This window comes from Hyperoodon ampullatus, assembly GCF_949752795.1.
Source record: "Hyperoodon ampullatus genome assembly, chromosome: 11".
Taxonomy (NCBI): Eukaryota; Metazoa; Chordata; class Mammalia; order Artiodactyla; family Ziphiidae; genus Hyperoodon; species Hyperoodon ampullatus.
In genome coordinates, this window is record NC_136924.1 from 85,977,947 (window position 1) to 85,999,217 (window position 21,271).

At 36.2% G+C, this 21,271-nt stretch overlaps 1 protein-coding gene across 1 annotated transcript in view; it reads right to left on the reverse strand.

Annotated features, from left to right (window-relative positions):
• Nucleotides 1-21,271, reverse strand: part of SLCO1B3 (solute carrier organic anion transporter family member 1B3) — a gene marked incomplete at both ends in the record, with an annotated part of 62,919 nt that overhangs the window by 25,735 nt on the left and 15,913 nt on the right. The window contains 3 exons of the mRNA XM_079714872.1: nt 431-552; nt 7,341-7,473; nt 10,525-10,666. Coding sequence (XP_079570998.1) covers nt 431-552; nt 7,341-7,473; nt 10,525-10,666 — 397 coding nt within the window. The remainder of the gene's footprint in view (nt 1-430; nt 553-7,340; nt 7,474-10,524; nt 10,667-21,271) is intronic.

Genomic DNA, 21,271 nt, shown 5'->3' on the forward strand with positions numbered 1-21,271 from the left:
TAATCTTTCCTATCTAGTAGGTAGGAAAATCTTTAACTAGTACTATAATTTATAATTAAAACTTATGATTTGTGTTATAATAGGTAAAAAATCTTTAATTGGTGTAATAATTTGAATTTTTCTTAAAGAGTAAAATTATTTTAACATATTTATACCACTTCCTCCTTTTTGTATTAATTGCATATATTCTTTGCCAATTTCATATCAAAATATTCCTCTTATTAGTTCTAGAAGGTCTTTATATATAATATATATTAACACTATGATTTTTGCCTTACATACATAAGATGCAAATGTTTTTCCTATTTGTCTTTTAAATCAATTTTGCTAATGGATATCGCAATCATTTTTTAACGATGTAATTAAATTGTTAAATTTTAGAATATTTATTAGTGACACTAATATTCACTAGTGCCAGTTCAATTCTTACCTTTTCCCACTATCTCCAGTGATGTTCTATTGAGTAACAAATTTTGATTAATCAAACAAGTTGATAAGCTTGATGTTGAATTCTCTGATGGATTAATAGCGGTGTCTTTAGAATACCTGTAACTGTAAGAACGTCACTATATTTACTGAGCATTTTCACTTTTCCCAGAAATACAGAGGAATTTTCCCCTTTATTTGCACCATTCTCTTCTCCAAATTATCAGGGTACTCTGTCAGTTTCCCAGCTTATATTTTAGGAGTGGTGATGGGTAACAGTGAAATGGGAGTGTTCACTAAGAAATATCATGCAATACTCCCCAGGCAAGGTGGAGTACCATGTTGCTCTCATCCTAGCAGTGCTTATATTCTGGGTAACATATGAAATATCTTGGTTTCATGCTCTTAAAAAACTGCTAACTGTATTTATCAATCTTTTGAATTATCTTCAAAGATGGTTACAATCTAAAATTTCAAAATCAGTTTATAATCACACACAGTCATATGCCTGACTCTTCAAAACTTAGTTTAAAAAGTTCTAATCCATTTCAATTTGATAAGGAAGCACTTAATAGGAACAATAGAACGGACCTAGAATAGGGGCAAATGCTGATATTTAAAAATACATGAATGGACCGAAAGGTATTAAGCTTAGTAAAATAAGTCAGGCAGAGAAAGGCAAATACTGTATATTTTCACTGACATGTGGAATCTAAAAAAAAAACAAAAAACAAAAAAAACCCAAATATAACGAAACAGAAACAGACTCACAAGTACAGAGAACAAACTAGTGGTTACCAGTGAGAAGAGGAGTGGGGGAAGGGGGGAATATAGGGTAAGGGCGGTTAAGAGGTACGAACTACTAGATGTAAAATAAGGAAGGAGACCTTCAAGATGGCAGAGGAGTAAGATGTGGAGCTCAACTTCCTCCCAACAGATACATCAAAAATACAACGACATGTGGAACAACTCCTACAGAACACCTACTGAACAATGGCAGAAGACTTCACACCTCCCAAAAGGCAAGAAACTCCCCCATGTACCTGGGTAGGACAAAAGAAAAAAGAAAACACAGAGACAAAAGAATAAGGACAGGACATGCACCTCTGGGAAAGACCTGTGAAGGAGGAAAAGTTTCCACACACTATGAAGCCCCTTCACTGGCAGAGATGGAGGGTGGGAGAGAAGCTTCGGAGCCATGGAAGAGAGCGCAGCAACAAGTGTGCAGAAGGAAAAGCTGAGAGATTCCCGCACAGAGGATCGTTGCCGGCCGGCACTCACCAGCCTGAGAGGCTTGTCTGCTCACCCACCAGAGCAGGCGGGGGCTGGGAGCTGAGGCTCTGGCTTCGGAGGTCGTATCCCAGGGAGAGGAATGGGGTTGGCTGCGTGAACACAGCCTGAATGGGGCTAGTGCGCCACAGCTAGCCAGGAGGGAGTCCGGGAAAAAGTCTGGAGCTGCCTAAGACGCAAGAGACTATTGTTTCAGGGTGCACGAGGAGAGGGGATTCAGAGCACTGCCTAAATGAGCTCCAGAGATGGGCACGAGCCGCAGCTAACAGCGCGGACCCCAGAGACGGGCATGAGATGCTAAGGCTGCTGCTGCAGCCACCAAGAAGCCTGTGTGCAAGCACTGGTCACTATCCACACCTCCCCTCCAGGGAGCCTGTGTAGCCCTCCACTGCCAGGGTCCCGTGATCCAGGGACAGCTTCCCCGGGAGAACACACGGCGCCTCAGGCTGTTGCAACGTCATGTCGGCCTCTGCCGCTGAAGGCTTGCCCAGCATTCCGTACCCCTCCTCCCATGGCCTGAGTAGCCAGAGCCCCCGAATAAGCTGCTCCTTTAACCCTGTCCTGTCTGGGCGGGAATAAACGCCCTCAGGCAATCTACATGCAGAGGCGGGGCCAAATCTAAAGCTGAACCCCAGGAGCTGTGCCAACAAAGAAGAGAAAGGGAAATCTCTCCCAGCAGCCTCAGGAGCATGGATTAAATCTCCACAATCAACTTGATGTACCTGCATCTGTGGAATACTGGAATAGACAATGAATCATCCCAAAATTGAGGCAGTGGACTTTGGGATCACCTGTACACTTGGGGTTTGCTTTCTGCATCCAATTTGTTCCTGGTTTTATGTTTATCTTAGTTTAGTATTTAGAGTTTATTATCATTGGTAGATTTGTTTATTGATCTGGTTGCTCTCTTCCTCCTTTTTTTAATATATAGATATATATTTTTTTCCTTTTTCTCTTTTTGTGAGTGTGTATGTGTATGCTTTGTATGATATTGTCTGTATAGCTTTGCTTTTACCATTTGTCGTGGGTTCTGTCTGTCTGTTTATTTTGTGGGTTTTTTTTTAGTATAGTTTTTAGTGCTTGCTATAACTGGTGGATTTGGTTTTTAGTTTGGTTGCTCTCCTCATTGTCTTTTTTATTTTTCTCATTTTTTAATTACTTTTAATCTTTTAAATTTTTAATAATTATTTTTATTTTAATAAGTTTATTTTAATTTTTTTCTGTCTTTCTTTCTTTCTTTCTTTCTATCTTTCTCTCTCTCTTTTCTTCTGAACTGGGTGGCTGACAGGGTCTTGGTGCTCCGGCTGGGTGTCAGGCCTGTGCCTCTGAGGTGGGAGAGCTGAGTTCAGGACCTTCGTCCACCAGAGACCTCCTGGCTGCACATAATATCAAATGGCGAAAGGTCTCCCAGAGATCTCCAACTCAACGCTAAGACCCAGCTCCACTCAATGATGAGCAAGCTACAGTGCTGGACACCCTATGCCAAACAACTAGCCAGACAGGAACAAAACCCCACCCATTAGCAGAGAGGCTGCCTAAAATCATAATAAGGTCACACACACTGCAAAACACACCACCAAACCTGGTCTTGCCCACCAGGAAGACAAGATCCAGCCTCATACACCAGAACACAGGCACTAGTCCCCTCCACCAAGAAACCTACACAATCCACTGAACCAACCTTAGCCACCTTAGGCACCAAAAACAACAAGAACTACAAACCTGTAGCCTGCGAAAAGGAGACCCCAAGCACAGTAAGTTAAGCAAAATGAGAAGACAGAGAAACACACAACAGATGCGGGAGCAAGGTAAAACCCTACCAGACCAAACAAATGAAGAGGAAATATGTGGTCTACCTGAAAAAGAATTCAGAGTAATGATAGTAAAGATGATCCAAAATCTTGGAAATAAAATGGAGAAAATACAAGAAACATTTAACAAGGACTTAGAAGAACTAAAGAGCAAACAAACATTGATGAACAACACAATAAATGAAATTAAAAATTCTCTAGAAGGAATCAATAGCAGAATAATTGAGGCAGAAGAACGGATAAGTGACCTGGAAGATAAAATAGTGGAAATAACTACTGCAGAGTAGAATAAAGAGAAAAGAATGAAAGGAAATGAGGACAGTCTTAGAGACTTCTGGGACAATATTAAACGCACCAACATTTGAATAATAAGGGTCCTGGAAGAAGAAGAGAAAAAGAAAGTGACTCAGAAAATATTTGAAGAGATTATAGTTGAAAACTTCCCTAATATGGGAAAGGAAATAGTTAATCAAGTCCAGGAGGTGCAGGGTTCCATACAGGATAAATCCAAGGAGAAACATGCCAAGACACATATTAATCAAACTATCAAAAATTAAATACAAAGAAAAAATTAAAAGCAGCGAGGGAAAAACAACAAATAACATATAAGGGAATCCCCATAAGGTTAACAGCTGAACTTTCAGCAGAAATTCTGCAAGCCAGAAGGAAGTGGCAAGACATATTTAAACTGATGAAAGAGAAAACAACCAAGATTACTCTACCAAGCAAGGATTTCATTCAGATTTGACAGAGATATTAAAACCTTTACAGAGAAGCAAAAGCTAAGAGAATTCAGCACCACCAAACCAGCTTTAAAACAAATGCTAAAGGAATTTATCTAAGTAGGAAACACAAGAAAAAGAAAAGACCTACAATAACAAACCCAAAACAATTAAGAAAATGGTAATAGGAACAAACATATTGATAATTACCTTAAATGTAAATGGATTAAATGCTCCAACCAAAAGACATAGACTGGCTGAATGGATACAAAAACAAGACCCATATATATGCTGTCTACAAGAGACCCACTTCAGACCCAGGGACACATACAGACTAAAAGTGAGGGGATGGAAAAAGATATTCCATGCAAATGGAAATCAAAAGAAAGCTGGAGTAGCAATTCTCATATCAGAGAAAATAGACTTTAAAATAAAAACTGTTACAAGAGACAAAGAATGACACTACATAATGATCAAGGGATTGATCCAAGAAGAAGACGTAACAACTGTAAATATTTATGCACCCAACATAGGAGCACCTCAATACATAGGGCAAATACTAACAGCCATAAATGGGGAAATCAAAGCAACACAAACATAGTAGGGGACTTTAACACCCCACTTTCACCAATGGACAGACCATCCAAAATAGAAACAAAAAAGGAAACATAAGCTTTACATGATACATTAAACAAGGTGGACTTAATTGATATTTATAGGACATTCCATCCAAAAAGAGCAGATTACACTTTCTTCTCAAGTGCTCATGGAACATTCTCCAGGATAGATCATATCTTGGGTCACAAATCAAGCCTTGATAAATTTAAGAAACTTGAAATCGTATCATGTATCTTTTCCAACCACAATGCTATGAGACTAGATATCAATTACAGGAAAAAATCTGTAAAAAATACAAACACACAGAGGCTAAACAATACATTACTTAATAACAAAGAGGTCACTGAAGAAATCAAAGAGGAAATCAAAAAATACCTAAAAACAAATGACAATGAAAACACAATGACCCAAAACCTATGGGATGCAGCAAGAGCAGTTCTAAGAAGGAAGTTTATAGCAATACAATCCTACCTTAAGAAACAAGAAACATCTCAAACACACAACCTAACCTTACACCTAAAGCAATTAGAGGAAGAAGAACAACAAAACCCCAAAGTTAGCAGAAGGAAAGAAATCATAAAGATCAAATCACAAATAAATGAAAAAGAAATGAAGGAAACAATAGCAAAGATCAATAAAACTAAAAGCTGGTTCTTTGAGAAGATAAACAAAATTGATAAACCATTAACCAGATTCATCAAGTAAAAAATGGAGAAGACTCAAATCAATACCCATGGAGATACCCACAAGGTGGTTGGTTATATAGATCTTGAGTATAAGATAAACTCACTGTGTACAGTGATAGTGGCATTTAATGCATGTACTCCACACAAATCATGTAGAATGAAAAGTGAAGAAGATTGAAGGGGGAGCTTAGGCAATACTGACCTTATGGTGTCAATAGCAGAAGGAAAAGATGGGCATGATGGAGAAGCCAAAAGGAGGAAATAAATCAAGAGAGAGTAAGGTAACGAAAATCATAAGGAATAGCACCAGGAAGAAGAAAGAATTTATGAGGGTCAAATAGAGTAATTAACATAGTAACCAAAAGGCATGGCTGTTGGCATTGATAATGAGTAAGTAATTGACATCTTTAGCAGAAACTGCTCATTGGCTCTCAATATCCATTCTTCTCTCCTTCTATGGTAACAGAACCTGGGATCTTTAGCTGGGAAGGGGACACCTGAAGTAAAGTCTATTTTTCCCAATGACTTTCTATCTGAATGTGAGGTGTAACAAAGTTCTGGCTAATGTGAAGTCGGTAGAAGGGTTATGTTTCTGAAAATATTTCTTAAGTCTCAGCCTGTGTGCATTCTGTTTCTTCTTATTCTTCTTCCCTTCTATCCTGTTGCAAGGAACAACATTGCCACAATTTAGACCGTGAAGTCAAGGCCAGTCAAGGGCTGGGTTGGCTGCAATTTTTTATGTAAAAAATAAACTCTTATCTTCTTTAAGCAATCACTATTTTTGGCTTTCTGTCATTAGTATCTGACTCTAATTAAAACTACACAGTGACTTAGGAAGAAGTCTCAGTGGAGATGGTAGTGGGAAAACCCATACTGCAGTGAGTTGAGTGGTGAAGTTGTAAGCAGCTTTTGGAAGGAAAGAGGTTTCTGCAGGAGGCCCTTTTGTCCTGTCACTTTAGCAAAACTACATTGTAACTAACATTTAAATCAGGCGCCCCATACTCTACTCATCACCAACCCAAGCACACCTTTCAAATCTTTTGATCACACAATACCTTGCCTAACCTGTTAGTTCTTTCTGTAGATCAAAGAAGTAGAAATGAAGAATGAGTAATTAACAGATGACCAGATCTCTTCCCTAGCTCTCCCTTCAGTAATCTCATGAACAAACTATGTGAACAAGATAGCATCTAAAGAAAAATCACAAAAAGCCAACAAGCCTGCACACAGTGGGGGATGGTGATGACTTTGACCCTCTATCTCAATGATTAACTGACATTACTTCCCTTTTCCCTTTAAAAACTTTTATAGCCAAACAGAATCATGGGAGTTGGTTTGGGGGGACATGAGTCCACCTTCTCCCCAGATTGTTGGCATTCTGATTAAAAGCAACTTGCCTTTCTACCAACAATTGCCTCTCAGGTATTGATTTTCGAGTGGTGAGCAGCTGGACCTGAGTTTGGTAACAAAGACTTATTAAGTATTATCAAAATCTTGTAGGCAAAGACATGAAATACATATCATACTAAAAAGTCACAAAAAGCTTATTTATTTTCTGTGAAACTACTCATTTATTGCTATTCATATTTTGATATCAATGAGAGTCATGGTAGATAAAACAATTTAATTATTACATAGAAAATATACTCCATTTCTACACATACTTAGTGGATATTCTTCTTAGTGGATATTCTTCTCAAAAGGGGACTGCTTATTTAAAAGGAAAAAAATAAAATTCTACCATTAATTTACAAGGAAATGATCATCGATGGCATAGAGCCACTTACTATCCCATGAAGAAATGAGGTAAAGCAGTCAAAATACTTCCAACTCCCATAACGAAGCAACCAATTCCGATTAGTTTTGGTCTGTGTAATTTGGCTCCAAAGTAACTCACAAATACAATCACAAGCAGATTTCCTAGAAAGAAAACAAAATTATTTTGATATGATTGATTATAGCAAACAGTGACTGAGTCCAATTGTGTGTCCAGTAGAATGGAAGGCCACAGAATGGATACAAATAGAGCATAAGACATGGCACCATTCCTCAAAGATTGGGTAACTTTTTTTTAAAGTAGACTCTGCCTTTATTTATTTATTCATTCATTCTTTTATTATTTACTTATTTATTTATTTTGGCTGTGTTGGGTCTCTGTTGCTGTGTGCAGGCTTTCTCTAGTTGCGGCGAGCTCGGGCTACTCTGTTGTGATGTGCAGCCTTCTCCTTGTGGTGGTTTCTCTTGTTGTGGAGCAAGGGCTCTAGGCATGTGGGCTTCAGTAGTTGCAGCACATGAGCTCTGTAGTTGTGGCACGTGAGATCAGTACTTGTGGCACGTGGGCTCAGTAGTTTTGGCTCATGGGCTTAGTTGCTCTGTGGCATGTGGGATCTTCCCAGACCAGGGATCGAACCCGTGTCCCCTGCATTGGCAGGTGGATTCTTAAGCACTGCACCACTGGGGAAGTCCCAGGTAATTTAATTAAGATGAAACTCACTTACCTTAAGCCACTCACTATAAAGTCGTATGGTGTTAATAAGCAGAATTGACTGTAGATAAGAACTAAAGTACTTGAATTACTTGGTGATATTAGTGAAGCAAAATTTTAGGAAGAATTTGGAGTTGAATGGGTTGTACTGGAATGGAGAAAAATGGGCAAAAATACCTGAGGGAAGGTATTTATTCATGCATTTTTCATTCACTCCTAGAAATCTTTAATTTCTTATTAAGTACTTGTCATCGGGTTAGAAGCCATAAATAGAGGAAAAGAATAAACAGTGCATGGTATCTGCTCTAAAAGAACTTACCTACCAATGACAAAAATAGATAAATGGACAGAAGTACTCTTAGACCACAGAAAGGGGAAGCTTAAATTAATTAGAGGTTTCAGGAAAGTTTCCTGGAGGAGAGGTCACTTGAGATTTAATGTTAGCTATAAGTTATTTAGATTCAAAAGGGGAAGAAGACCAGTCTAAGTGGAGGGGGTCATGAACAATTCCAGTCCATCTGGAGCTACAAGTATAATAACGAATAGACAACAATGAAGAATTACTGAACGTTTGATGGAAAAAAGTAACATGAAGTAAAAGCACCAAACTGAAACAGCAGATAAAGTAACCCCTGAAGAAAACAGTTAAATGAGGAAACTAAGAAGAGAAGACATTTTGAAAAAATCCAGTTAGTATCTCTAGAGGTACAAAGGTATGTTGCATCCATAAAACAAGAACTAGCAGACTAAAAATAATAAGAGAACAATAAAATATTGTTGCAAATTTAAAATACTCTACAGAAATGTATATATTGGGACCTGATACAATAAGATGAAAGATGGCATCAGCAAAGACTGATGGAGTTTCAAGAAAAAAAAAAGGTCAAATTTTAGAAAGAAAAACTTGAAGTGAAAAAAATAGCCAGAAAATTTAATATTCATATATGTTTCAGAAGAATATAGAGGGGAAGGAACAAATTTAAATATAGAAAATAAATTTCCTGAGGTAAAGGAAGGCTTAAGACATCAGATTAAAATTTATACATTTCTCCAGCATAAATAATGTAAAAGAGACCGTCCTAGGTATATGTTGTTAAAATTTTTGAAAATCAGGCATAAAGAAGAGGTCCTATCAGTGCATGACAATGATACTGGTAATGATTTCTTATGTATAATATTGTGTTATAACACAGTAGATAAATGTTTTAAATGTTCTGAGAAAAAAAGATTCTGAAGTTTTAATTTCATACTCAAATTATCAGTTGACTATGTTAGTAAAATAAATACATTTTCCAACATGCAAGGGCTCAGAAAATATGTCTTATGTTCAATTATTTCTGGAAAAAAAAACGACTTGAAGATATACTCCAGAAAAACTAAAGATGAGACTTGAAGTCATAAGGTTCAAGAAATAGTGTTAAGAAGGAAACCAGTAAAACTGATAACCATGTCCAAATAATTGCTTTGAAATAGCTACAAAGTTTAACAAAGATAATAAGAATCAATTCCTCAATATAAAGAGATATACAATGAGTTAGAATTTAAAGCTAATCACAGTCTAATACTAAAGTTCTAGATGGTTTCATTAAACCTAGAAGGTGGAAAAGTGAAGGATATGTATGGTGTAATAACCTCTGAATCATGAAAAGGCAGAATTCTTGACCAAAAGATAGATGGGTCTTCCTTTACACAATTATTTTTTAAACATTCAATAAACAAGTATATTTTTTAAAAGGCTAAAAGATAAAGAGCAAACTTGTAAAAAAATGTGTAATCTATACAACAGACATAATTTTTGAATCCCTTCAAATCATTAAAAAGTGGGGGGAAAAGGAAAATGGGCAGAGGTAATCAGCGACCAGTTCATAAAATAAGAGAAAAGAATGTTAAATAATTATATAAAACCTCACTATTATTGGAGAAATCCAAATTAAAATGAAGACAACAAAACAATATACTCAATGTTCTAAAAACAAAAAAGACTTTTAACCCCAAATTTTATACGCATTTCAACAGTAGACCCTAACAAAGATTGCTTCAAAATTGTTCTCCTCTCCTCAAATCATCAGAATCATAATCCTCTCTCCAACTTTTTTTTGCACTAGGGCATCTTGAGAAAGAGAAGTTTTAGCCCTGCAAAATATTAGTTTGCAGGCAATGAGTTTGTGTAAGATCAGGGTCTTTTAACCTCTACACTTTTGACATTCTGGACTAGGTAATTCTTTGTTTTGGAGGCTGTCTTGTGCATTGTGGGATGTTTCAAGGCATCCCTGGCCTCTACCACCAGATGCCAGTGGCATTCCCTAATCCTCAGAGATGACAACCAAAAATATCTCCAGATATTGCCAAATTGCCCCCGGGCAGGGGGTGGGGATGGGGGCAATTTACCCCTGGTTAAGGATCAGTGGTGTAGAACATATGTGAACACTTTTATACCTCTGCAAATCTCGTTACTAAGTAATAATCAAAACACAAACAAAAATTACCCATTTCAAAGCTTCCATCAATTAAGCCAACAGTAGAAGATGATATGTCAAATCTCCTTTCTATTTGAGTGATGGAACTTTTCATAATGATTCCACTTAGTGACTTAGAAATAAAGCTGAGTGACAGGGCTGCCAAGAACATCTAAGAAAAAGCAGAAGGAAAGGGAAAAATAATTAATCATAAGATCACATAATGCTTATATATGTGTAGAATTAAAATAGCTTTTCTTCTTTACTTAGTAATATTTTTATCATAAAAAGCATACCCACCTTTCTTCTATTCCAGATGGTACTTCTTAGTCCTTTTAACATTAACATCACTGTACCGATAAAGCACAATTTTCTTTTTTCCTTTCTTTTTAAAGCCAATTTAGTTAGTTATTCCAACCGTGCTGCATGGTATGTGGGATCTTAGTCCTCAACCAGGGATGGAACCTGCACCCCCTGCATTGGGAGCATGGAGCCTTAACCACTGGACCGCCAGGGAAGTCCCTCATTTTCTAACTTGGTTACAACATCAGATTATTAGAGCAGGACAGTCAAAGTTGTTATTTTTTAATTAATGTCATTAGCTGATTTCTAAGAAGCTAGATAATGATGTGAGATGGCCAGGATGACAAGCTATTCTTTAGTCCCAAATGAACAGCAAAGGCGAGCTGTGAGGGGAGTAGCTAGACATTCTCAAAGGTAGTATTTCCAGGAAGTCAGCTGAAAAAATTTTCATTTATAAAACCTCGCTAATATTGGAGAAAACCAAATTAAAATGAAGACAACAAAGCAATATAGTCAGTGTTCTAAAAAAAGTAGAAGACTTTCAAGCCCACTGGTTATAGATGTTTTATTTTCAATTTGATTTTAACAAAATTTATTTATTCATCTTTCTTACAACCCACATTTATATCCATAAGTAAATTCCTTTTACATCCAGTATTATTACCCAGAGTCACAGGATCTTCATAAGATTCAGCGATCCCACTTCTGGGTATATATCCAAAGGACTTTAAAAAAGGATCTCAAAGAGATATTTGCACATCCATGTTTATCACAGCGTTACTCAAAATATCCAGGAGGTAGAAGCAATCCAAATGTCCATCAACAGATGAATGGATGAGAAAATATGGTATATACATATAATGGAATATTATGCAGCCTTAAAAGGAAGGAAATCCTATCACATGCTACAACATGGCTGAGCCTCAAAAACATTATGCTTAGTGAAATAAACCAGTCACAAAAGGACAAATATTGTATGATTCCACCCATATGAAGTATATAAAGGAGTCAAAATCATAGAAGCAGAAAATAAAAATTCAGTTCCCCAAAACTGAAAGAAGACAAGAGAGAGTATTAGTATTTAGTAAGTATAGAATTTCAGTGTTGCAGGATGAAAAAGTCTAGAGATTTGTTGTATGACAATATGAATAGACCTAATACCACTGAACTGTACTTTCAAAAATTGGTTAAGATGATAAATTTAACATTATATGTTTTACCACAATAAAAAATGCATTTTCCCATTGAAAAAAATATGGGTGGTTTTTTGCTGAGAGAAGTGACATGTCCCACTGGATATGTTCAAAGTGTTACTGGCTGAAGGATAACGGTACATTACTACATAATTTCATTTTTTTCCCATAACTTCACTGTGTTGTTGTCCCCTGACCTGTGAAGTTTTATACAGATATAGAACTTCTTGGTAAACCTTCCCTCCTCCATTCCTCTCCCCACCCTTTACTTAAAGTTCTGTTCTTTTATATAAATCTAAATAAATAAATAAATAAATCATATATATATATATATATATATATATATATATATATATATATATATATATAAACATATATATTACGTGTGTGTGTGTGTGTGTGTGTGTACAGCCATGGGAGAATTTTTTAATTTATTGAGTTTGTTGCCTCCTTTCAAGAGTGGTGAATGAAAATATCTAATATCTAGTGATTCTTGCCTGTCTGCTTTGTTTTACATATGGAAGCTCCCCGTTTCCTTGTCTCTGAATATTCAGTCTTTGTGAAGCCTATCTGGGATGGAGAGGCAGAAATCTTTAGCAGTAGGGTAGTTAAGAGTTAATCTGCATATGGGCATCTCACTTCTTCATGATGTTACCAGCCACTTGAGAGACGGCTCTGCTCCATATGCCAGGGAGGGCATCCGCCCACGCTCACTATCTCCTGCCCAGGGTAGATGTCTCTGCAGTTTGCTGCTTGGACTAAGTGGGGGAGAGTAATTTGATGATCAGGGGAGATGTTAAACAAGGAAAGAAGCATGTTTTCTCTGATTGAGTGGAATACCCTGTACAACAACCTGTCGGTGGTCCCTGGGACCTCTCTTGATCCCATTATCAGTGGCTTTTGCCTTTGAAACACGCTTGGAAGCCATGTCCATTTTTTTTCAGGTTTCTTTTCTTGCACTTGTCTTGGGCTTTGATTTCTTTCTTTAGCCTAATTCTTTCGACTTCTTACTTTTTATAAAACTCTCATAACTTTCTGATTTACAGAATGTATCTCTTCTTGTTTTCTAGCACATCTACAAGTTGCCTTTAATACATTTTACATTATTTATTAAAATTGGAGGGGGGAGGAGATGGCTTCAACCTTATTATTCTGTCTGCCGTACTGAGCTAGAAGTCAAGTTCTGCCTTTCCTTCTCTAATAACTAGAAAAAAAAATGTTATCAGGCTCTCTATCAAACTCAGATGCCTGACACATAATGAGTAAATATTCAATAAATGTTTTTTGGTTGTTGAATAAATTGTTATTCCCCAAATTTAGGTTATAAATCTGGTACAGAGCTTACATGTAGTGAAACCTCTCATTTCCTAGTTTCCTCAGCTTTTAGATGGAGATAATTACAGTAAAATTGTTATGAAGATTAATTAAAATAATATACATAAAATTTTTGGCACATAGTATTGAGAAATGTCTGTTTTTATTATCACTCTGAGCTATCATCATTCAGCTTTTGGCTGTAAGTTCAGTCAAATAAAAATAGGACTCTGATCATTTAGCCAAACACATTTTTTGTCAGACACTATTTCAGGTGCTGCAGAATCAGTAATGAGCATACTGGCAAAATGATTTATTGATTATTAAAGAAATACTGTGGCAAACTTTTATCTAAATCCTTATCATCAAAACACTAATTGGTAAAATCAAAGAGGAGGGAGTTTCATAAAGTAACAGGACATCTCAGTAAGCAGATACAAGCATAACCAGATGTAAAACCTGTCCTATATAAGAGCAGCTTTCTAAAAGTTCAGAGAAAGATTTTGTAATGTCCATGTCTTCAATCTTAAAAGGAAGATTAGCTCAAGACAAAAGAGAGACTCAATAAAGTCAAAATTCGTACAGTATAATCCTAAATTGGTTTTACAAAGAAGAAAAGGGTAACAGATGCAAACACAATGGATTCCTCCAATAAGCTAGGATTTTAGAAGGATATGAAATGAGTTAATATAGACAGATTTATAAATGTGCTTTCTTTTACTCTAACTATAACCCTGAGAGATGGGCATTTTTAACCATGTTCCTAATGTGAGGCTGAAGTTCAGAGAAAGAATGATATGATGATTTTCTCAGAACATAAAAAATTAAATAATAATAAAACTGAAATCTCCAATGAAATATATTAAAAGACCAAAGCATAAGGATCGAGAATTTAAGATTGAGAGATTTCAAAACAGAGATACTAATGTTCACAATCATCAAATAGATTTTAAAATATCACAGGCAGAAAGACACAGCTAGCATTGAGATAAGAGGTAAAGTCTATATTTATCTGCAGTCGTGGCAGGTCAGTCCTTTGTTTATGATGGCAAGAGTCTTAGAATTAAGGTCAGAAGACATTTCCAAGTTTCTACATTGCCATATATACAGTCATGATGAACTCAGTTAACTCATAGGAACCTCAAACAAATTTACTCAGCAAACATTTATTGAGCAACTACAATATGGCAGTTCCTCCACTAAACCTTGGAGTTGAGACAGGCACAGAGTAAGAAGGGAAATAAAAACAATTAAGATGTAATAAATGCCCCCAAAGAACTAATGTTTCCCTGGGCCAATAAACAATTAATGCCAGTATAATAATGTAATGAGTACTGTAATTGCTATACAGTTTTAAATTTATGAGTACACAGAAAAAAGTGATCAATTCTGTCTACACAGATCAAAGTTTCTATAGACGTGCTAACATTTAAACTAAGTCTTTAGGGGTTAATAGAAGCTTAGAAACTGAAGAAGAAATAAACATTTAAAACAAAATAGGAAACACATGAAAAGCCCCAGAGTAGTGGAAGAACACAGATCATTTGAAAAACAAAAAGAAAATCTGTGGGTGGAATATAAGGATAGAAGTATGCCAACCATTGGGAGATCAATCTGCATTTTTAAATGTGATGTAAGGAGATTAAATTTTAGAGGGCTAAATCTGGTAGTCACGAGGAAAATGAATTTATGGCAAATAAATTAATTAGAAAGCTGATTTCAGAAAAAAAGATGAGCAGAGATGGGAAGAGGGGACTAAAAGGTTACAGACACACTCGGAAGAAGTTTAAGAGGAGAACAAATAAGGTGTGGGAATAATGGAAAATAAGTATTCTGATTTTGTTTTATAGTTTCTATAATTGTATGTAGTAATACTATTATTGGGGTTGAGAAAAAGAGAAGTCTTAGGGTTAAAGACAATGAAATCATCTTTTCAAAACTCAAATTTGAGATGTCTAAAAATAAATATCTACCAAATAGACACAACTAAGGCAGGGTTTGTGCTCAAGAGAGAGTTTTGTCTGGAAGTAGTTTTGAGATTTACCAGGGGATAACTGTATAATTAATCCATATTCAGGCTTATTCCATTAAAAAACCTCCTCCTGCCCCACTGCATCCTCACTTTTCCATAACTCTCTCTCTCATTTTTTCCAGTCAAAACTGAGAGTTGCTTACGTTTGCATGAATCAGATCTTATTTTTCATATCATCTTTTAAACTGTCCTCAGCAGGCCTAGGATACTTTGGCTATTCCAAACTTTATTTCAGCGTTTTGTTTCAAACTCTCTTCTCTTTTTATCTACATACTCTTTCTGGAAAAACTCATAAATTGTCATTGTTTTTATTGCCACCTAAATGCTGATGATTGACAAATCTATATTTTAAGCCAAGCTTGCTTTTGCTGAGGTTTAGGCGGCTGTTCCAAAGTGCCTGCATTAGAGCTCCATTTTGGTTTTAATGTTCAGATTGCACCCTTTTCTTCCTCCCCTTTCACCTCCTTTCCTGTGTCACCACTTAGAATCTACTCTCTTATATATCACATCCAATCAGTTCCCCAAAGCTAAATATTTAATCTTATAAACATCTCTCTTTTTAATATGCTTCGCTTTATATTCCTACCTCAAATGTCCATCATCTTACACCCAGAATACTACTATTTCTAACTGCTGTCTCTTTCCTCACTGTCAACTCTTTTTCACACCACACCCAGGGTGATTTTTAAATACTTATAACTATTTCCACTTCCAATATAGCTGAATAAGTTCCCGCTGGACTGATCCTGCAGCAAATAACCATTGTAAAGTCTGAGGGGAAAACAAAAAACACCCAAAAGCTTGGGAGAGCAAACAAAAGCAGTCAGATTCTAGACAGGGGTTGACCCTTAAAAGAAGGAAATGCCTAAGGTTAATTTCTCATTCTTATGGCTTTAAGGTAAGGTCACAGTTAGCATTATTCACAAAAGCTAAAATTCTTTTAGAAAAATCACAGTCCTTGTGGCCTGAAGAATGAGAAAGAAGAGTTCAGGTTAAAATTTAGGGGAGAATCTCATGAAGGAGAGATCCAGAGAATGGGGAGCCCCAAATTCTGCATATAAACTGTCCAAATTTTTGACCTCTGAACTATTCATGAACAGGGCAACTCAAGTTAGCCCTATGGATAAAGTAATTTAACTGAGATTTGAACTATTTCCTAAGAGATAGAGTTTGCGGTTTCAGGTCAACAAGTTTAATTGCCTTGTAAAACAAAACAAAAAAAATATCAACACCCTTTGGAAGAATGTAACAATGTTCAAAATTACCAACATATGAAGAACCAAGAAAATGTGACCATTTCTCAAGAAAGATAACAGTCAACCAAGACTAACCCTGAGATTACACATATGTTAGTATTACTGGACAAGAATTTTTTTTTTTTTTAGAAGATGGGGGTAGGAGTTTATTAATTAATTAATTTATTTTTGCTGTGTTGGGTCTTCATTTCTGTGCGAGGGCTTTCTCTAGTTGTGGCAAGTGGGGGCCACTCTTCATTGGGGTGCGCGGGCCTCTCACTATCGTGGCCTTTCTTGTTGCGGAGCACAGGCTCCAGACACGAAGGCTCAGTAGTTGTGGCTCACGGGCCTAGTTGCTCCGCGGCATGTGGGATCCTCCCAGACCAGGGCTCGAACCCGTGTCCCCTGCATTAGCAGGCAGATTCTCAACCACTGAGCCACCAGGGAAGCCCTGGACAAGAATTTTAAAGCAACTAATCTAACTGAGCTCTTTGATGTAAAGGAAAGTTATCTCACAATGAATGAAAATAGAAAATTTCACACACAAAAAAACTGTAAAAAGAAGCTATAAGAATGAGAAAAGATACAGTATCTGAAATAATATGCATAATCAAGATGTTAATTTATGCCACATCTTCTGGATAGGTGTTGTGTGTGTTCTCTCTTTGTAACCTATGCTTTCCTATGACATAAATCTTAGTAAGTCTCCAAACTTGCATAAGTAGAAACTATCAATAGTCAATATAGCTTTCAAAAATATTTGATAGCAGAGATAAAGATGAAGGTTTGCATCAGACATCCTACAGAAAACTTAATATCTCCCCATCCACTGGATATTTCTCTTTCCAACTAATACAGGAAGGATATGAATGTGAATTGTGTTATGTGGAAGCTAATATTTGCTAGGACTGTTCCAGTTATTCTAGAAGTATTATTTCTAATGCTCACAAAATCCTTGCATGGTATGCATTACTCTCTTCATTTTACAAGTAAGAATAATAAAGTTTAGAGATGCAAAGTTATTTAACTAGGGGAATAAGGCTAAAACTGTAACAGAACTGTGATTTGAACACAAGTATTTCACACACGAAAAGCAAAACAGTTCTTGGATCTAATATACTAACCCACTTTTCCTTCATCTCTTTATTTTCCTAAGTCAGATCCTTGTTACGTCTCACTTGGTTTATTTGTAGTAGTCTGCCTGCTTTCCTCCATTTGCAGCAATGGGAATACTGCATGTAATTTTATTTTTCCAACTTTATTGAAGTATGACTGACAAATAAAATTGTATAAATTTAATGTGTATAACATTGCAATTGACATATGCATAAATTGTGAAACGATTAGAACAATAAAATTAGTTAACACATTCATCACCTCACATAGCTACCTATGTTTTATTTTTGTAGTGAGAACATTTAGATATACTGTCTTAGGAAATTTCAAGTATATAATACAATATTGTTAACTAGAGTCATCATGCTGTACACTAGATCCCCAGAACTTATGTATCTTATAACAGAAAGTTTATACCCTTTGGCCAACATCACCCAATTTCCCACACCCTCTGGTTCTAGCAACCACCATTCTATGCTGTTTCCATGAATTCAACTTTTTATACTTTTATTATTTATTTATTTATTTATTTATTTATTTATTTATTTGCGGTACACAGGCCTCTCACTGTTGTGCCCTCTCCCGCTGCGGAGCACAGGCTCCGGACGCGCAGGCTCAGCGGCCATGGCTCACGGGCCCAGCCGCTTGGTGGCATGTGGGATCTTCCCTGACCGGGGCACGAACCCGCACCCCCTGCATCGGCAGGCGGACTCTCAACCACTGCGTCACCAGAGAAGCCCCTGAATTCAACTTTTTAATACCCACCGCAGTGACACCTCTTTAGTGAAGCTGTATATTGCCTAATAGGAATTTGGTTTGTATCTCTCTTATATCTAGTGTAAATATATAATTTATCATATAAACTGGAACAGTATAATTATTCTTGGTGGATATATTAGTATATTTTTATGTATGCCAATATGTATCCATGTATATCCATGTATTTTATTCAGTTTCTTATGAGTATCTCCATTACTATGTCACTATTATTTTTCTGAAGTATAATTTTCAAATTATTCTTAGACATTTTAGTTTATTAAAAAAATTATCTGAAATCTTCATCAAAATTGTATTTTATGATTACTGAAAAAAAAATTGCATTTTATGATTACTGAATTTGAAATTGTCAACATTTCAATTGACTCTTCTCTGTAGATCATAATATTTTTAATGAAGAAAATATTCCCTTAATAAGCCCACAGCAAATTGTGCTAAGTGGAAATATTCTCAATTCCTTTTTAAAAATATTTACCTATGTACATTTTTTATTCTAAATATCACAGGTGCTATCATTTTTGCCTCTCTTTAGAGTATCTTTCTTGAAAAATATTTATATAAGAAAAATTTATGTTTTCTTTAACATTTGCCAATTTTTGTCACTGGAAAATTATAGGTATATTCAGTTACTTTTTATTCAGATAAAGAATATATGTTTATCCAATTCAAATAATACATGTATTAAAATAATTTTTCCATATGTCAAGATACTCTAAAATACAATTTTAGAATTACAAAATTACACTTTGTACATTATATGATCTCTAACCAATTAATTTGTTCAGCTCTTAACATTCTGTTTGCAAAAATTGTGATTTCAGTAATTGCAATATACAAAAAGTTTTTTAAATGGAAGTTTTTGACTCTTCATTAAATTTTTTTTTTTTTTTTTCAGTACACGGGCCTCTCACTGCTGTGGCCTCTCCCGCTGCGGAGCACAGGCCCCGGATGCATAGGCCCAGCAGCCATGACCCACGGGCCCAGTCGCTCCGCGGCACGCGGGATCCTCCCAGACCGGGACACAAACCCGCATCCCCTGCATCGGCAGGCGGACCCCCAACCACTGCGCCACCAGGGAAGCCCTTCATTAAATATTTTTATCAAAGAATTCAAATCTATTTTGAGGAAAGTGCAATGATAATTTACAGAATTAATTTATGAATATGTCCAATGTCATTGAAGGATACTTATTTTTATAACAAAGATCAGTTTCTTCCCAAAACTTTTATATTCAATTATTCACATATGTATGTAACTGTTGATGACAGCTTCAATTCAACTGGTAGAATATCTCAGACCAGACACAATTATGGATTATAAATTCATTTTAATCAGTTCTAAAAACATTCTGCTCCATTATTTTTTTGTTTTAGTAAATTGTTTTTTACAGTTACTCTTATCGTCCAGTAAAATTTGTATTTGTATGAGCACCACAAGAAAACATATTTTATTATTAATGTTGAATTTATAAGTTAAATATATAATAGTGCTTACAATAATATTAGAAGTTTCACCTTTGAAGGAAGACCTTTCAAAAGCTTTACTCTGGGGCTTCCCAGGTGGCGCAGTGGTTGAGAGTCCGCCTGCCGATGCAGGGGACACGGGTTCGTGCCCTGGTCGGGGAGGATCCCACATGCTGCGGAGCAGCTGGGCCCGTGAGCCATGGCCGCTGAGCCTGCGCGTCCGGAGCCTGTGCTCCGCAACGGGAGAGGCCACAGCAGTGAGAGGCCCGCGTACCGCAAAAAAAAAAAAAAAAAAAAAAAAAAAAAGCTTTACTCTGATTTTATGAATTGAGTTAAAAACAAAAACAAACTATTATTGATTAACTGATTTTCTATTTGAAATATCTTTAATAAGTTAGTATTCTTAGGAATGGTAAGAAGTCAGGCAAATATAGGATGAGTGTATACACTAATTAATATGTGTGGAAATTTATTCCTTCATTGTTTTCACGTTATTATTCTCAGAGCTCTTACTTTTTAAAATGTGTTTATTTTTCATGTCAATTTAGTGTTATAAGGACATTCTTTTAGCTTGTTTAACTGGGATGCAAACTTATTTTCACTGAATATTATAAATTACATTTGATCTTTCTTTGCTTTCAACAACCTGTTGAAAACTACCTCTAACATCTTCTCTGCCTTTCAAGTATAAGTTTTACCACCTTTTAATTAATCTTCTTTTTGAGGTAACTGGCTTATAATATTATATTTTATAACATTATGTAAGTTTCATGTGTACAACATTATATTTCTACTATATACTACAGCATGCCAACCACTAAAAATTTAGTGTCCTCTTTTACCATTTTGCAGCACCTTGCACCCATTTTCCTTTGGTAACCACTACTTTGTTCTCTGTATCCATAGTGTTTGCTTTTCTTTGGTTTGGTTTGTTCATCTATTTTGTTTTTAGTTTGTTTGTACTTCATATTCAGCATATGAGTGAAATTATATAGTATTTGTCTTTCTCCATCTGACTTATTTCACTTAGTATAATACCCTCAAGGTCCATCTATGTTGTTGCAAAGGGCAAGAATTCATCTTTTTAATGGCTGAGTAGTATTCCATTCTATATTCATACAACACCTTCTTTATCTATTCCTCTATCCATGAGCACTTAGGTTGCTCCATATCTTGGCAATCATAAATAATGCTGCAATGGGGGCTTCCCTGGTGGTGCAGTGGTTGAGAATCTGCTTACTAATGCAGGGGACATGGGTTTGAGCCCTGCTCTGGGAGGATCCCACATGCCGTGTAGCAACTAGGCCCGTGAGCCACGACTACTGAGCCTGCGCGTCTGGAGCC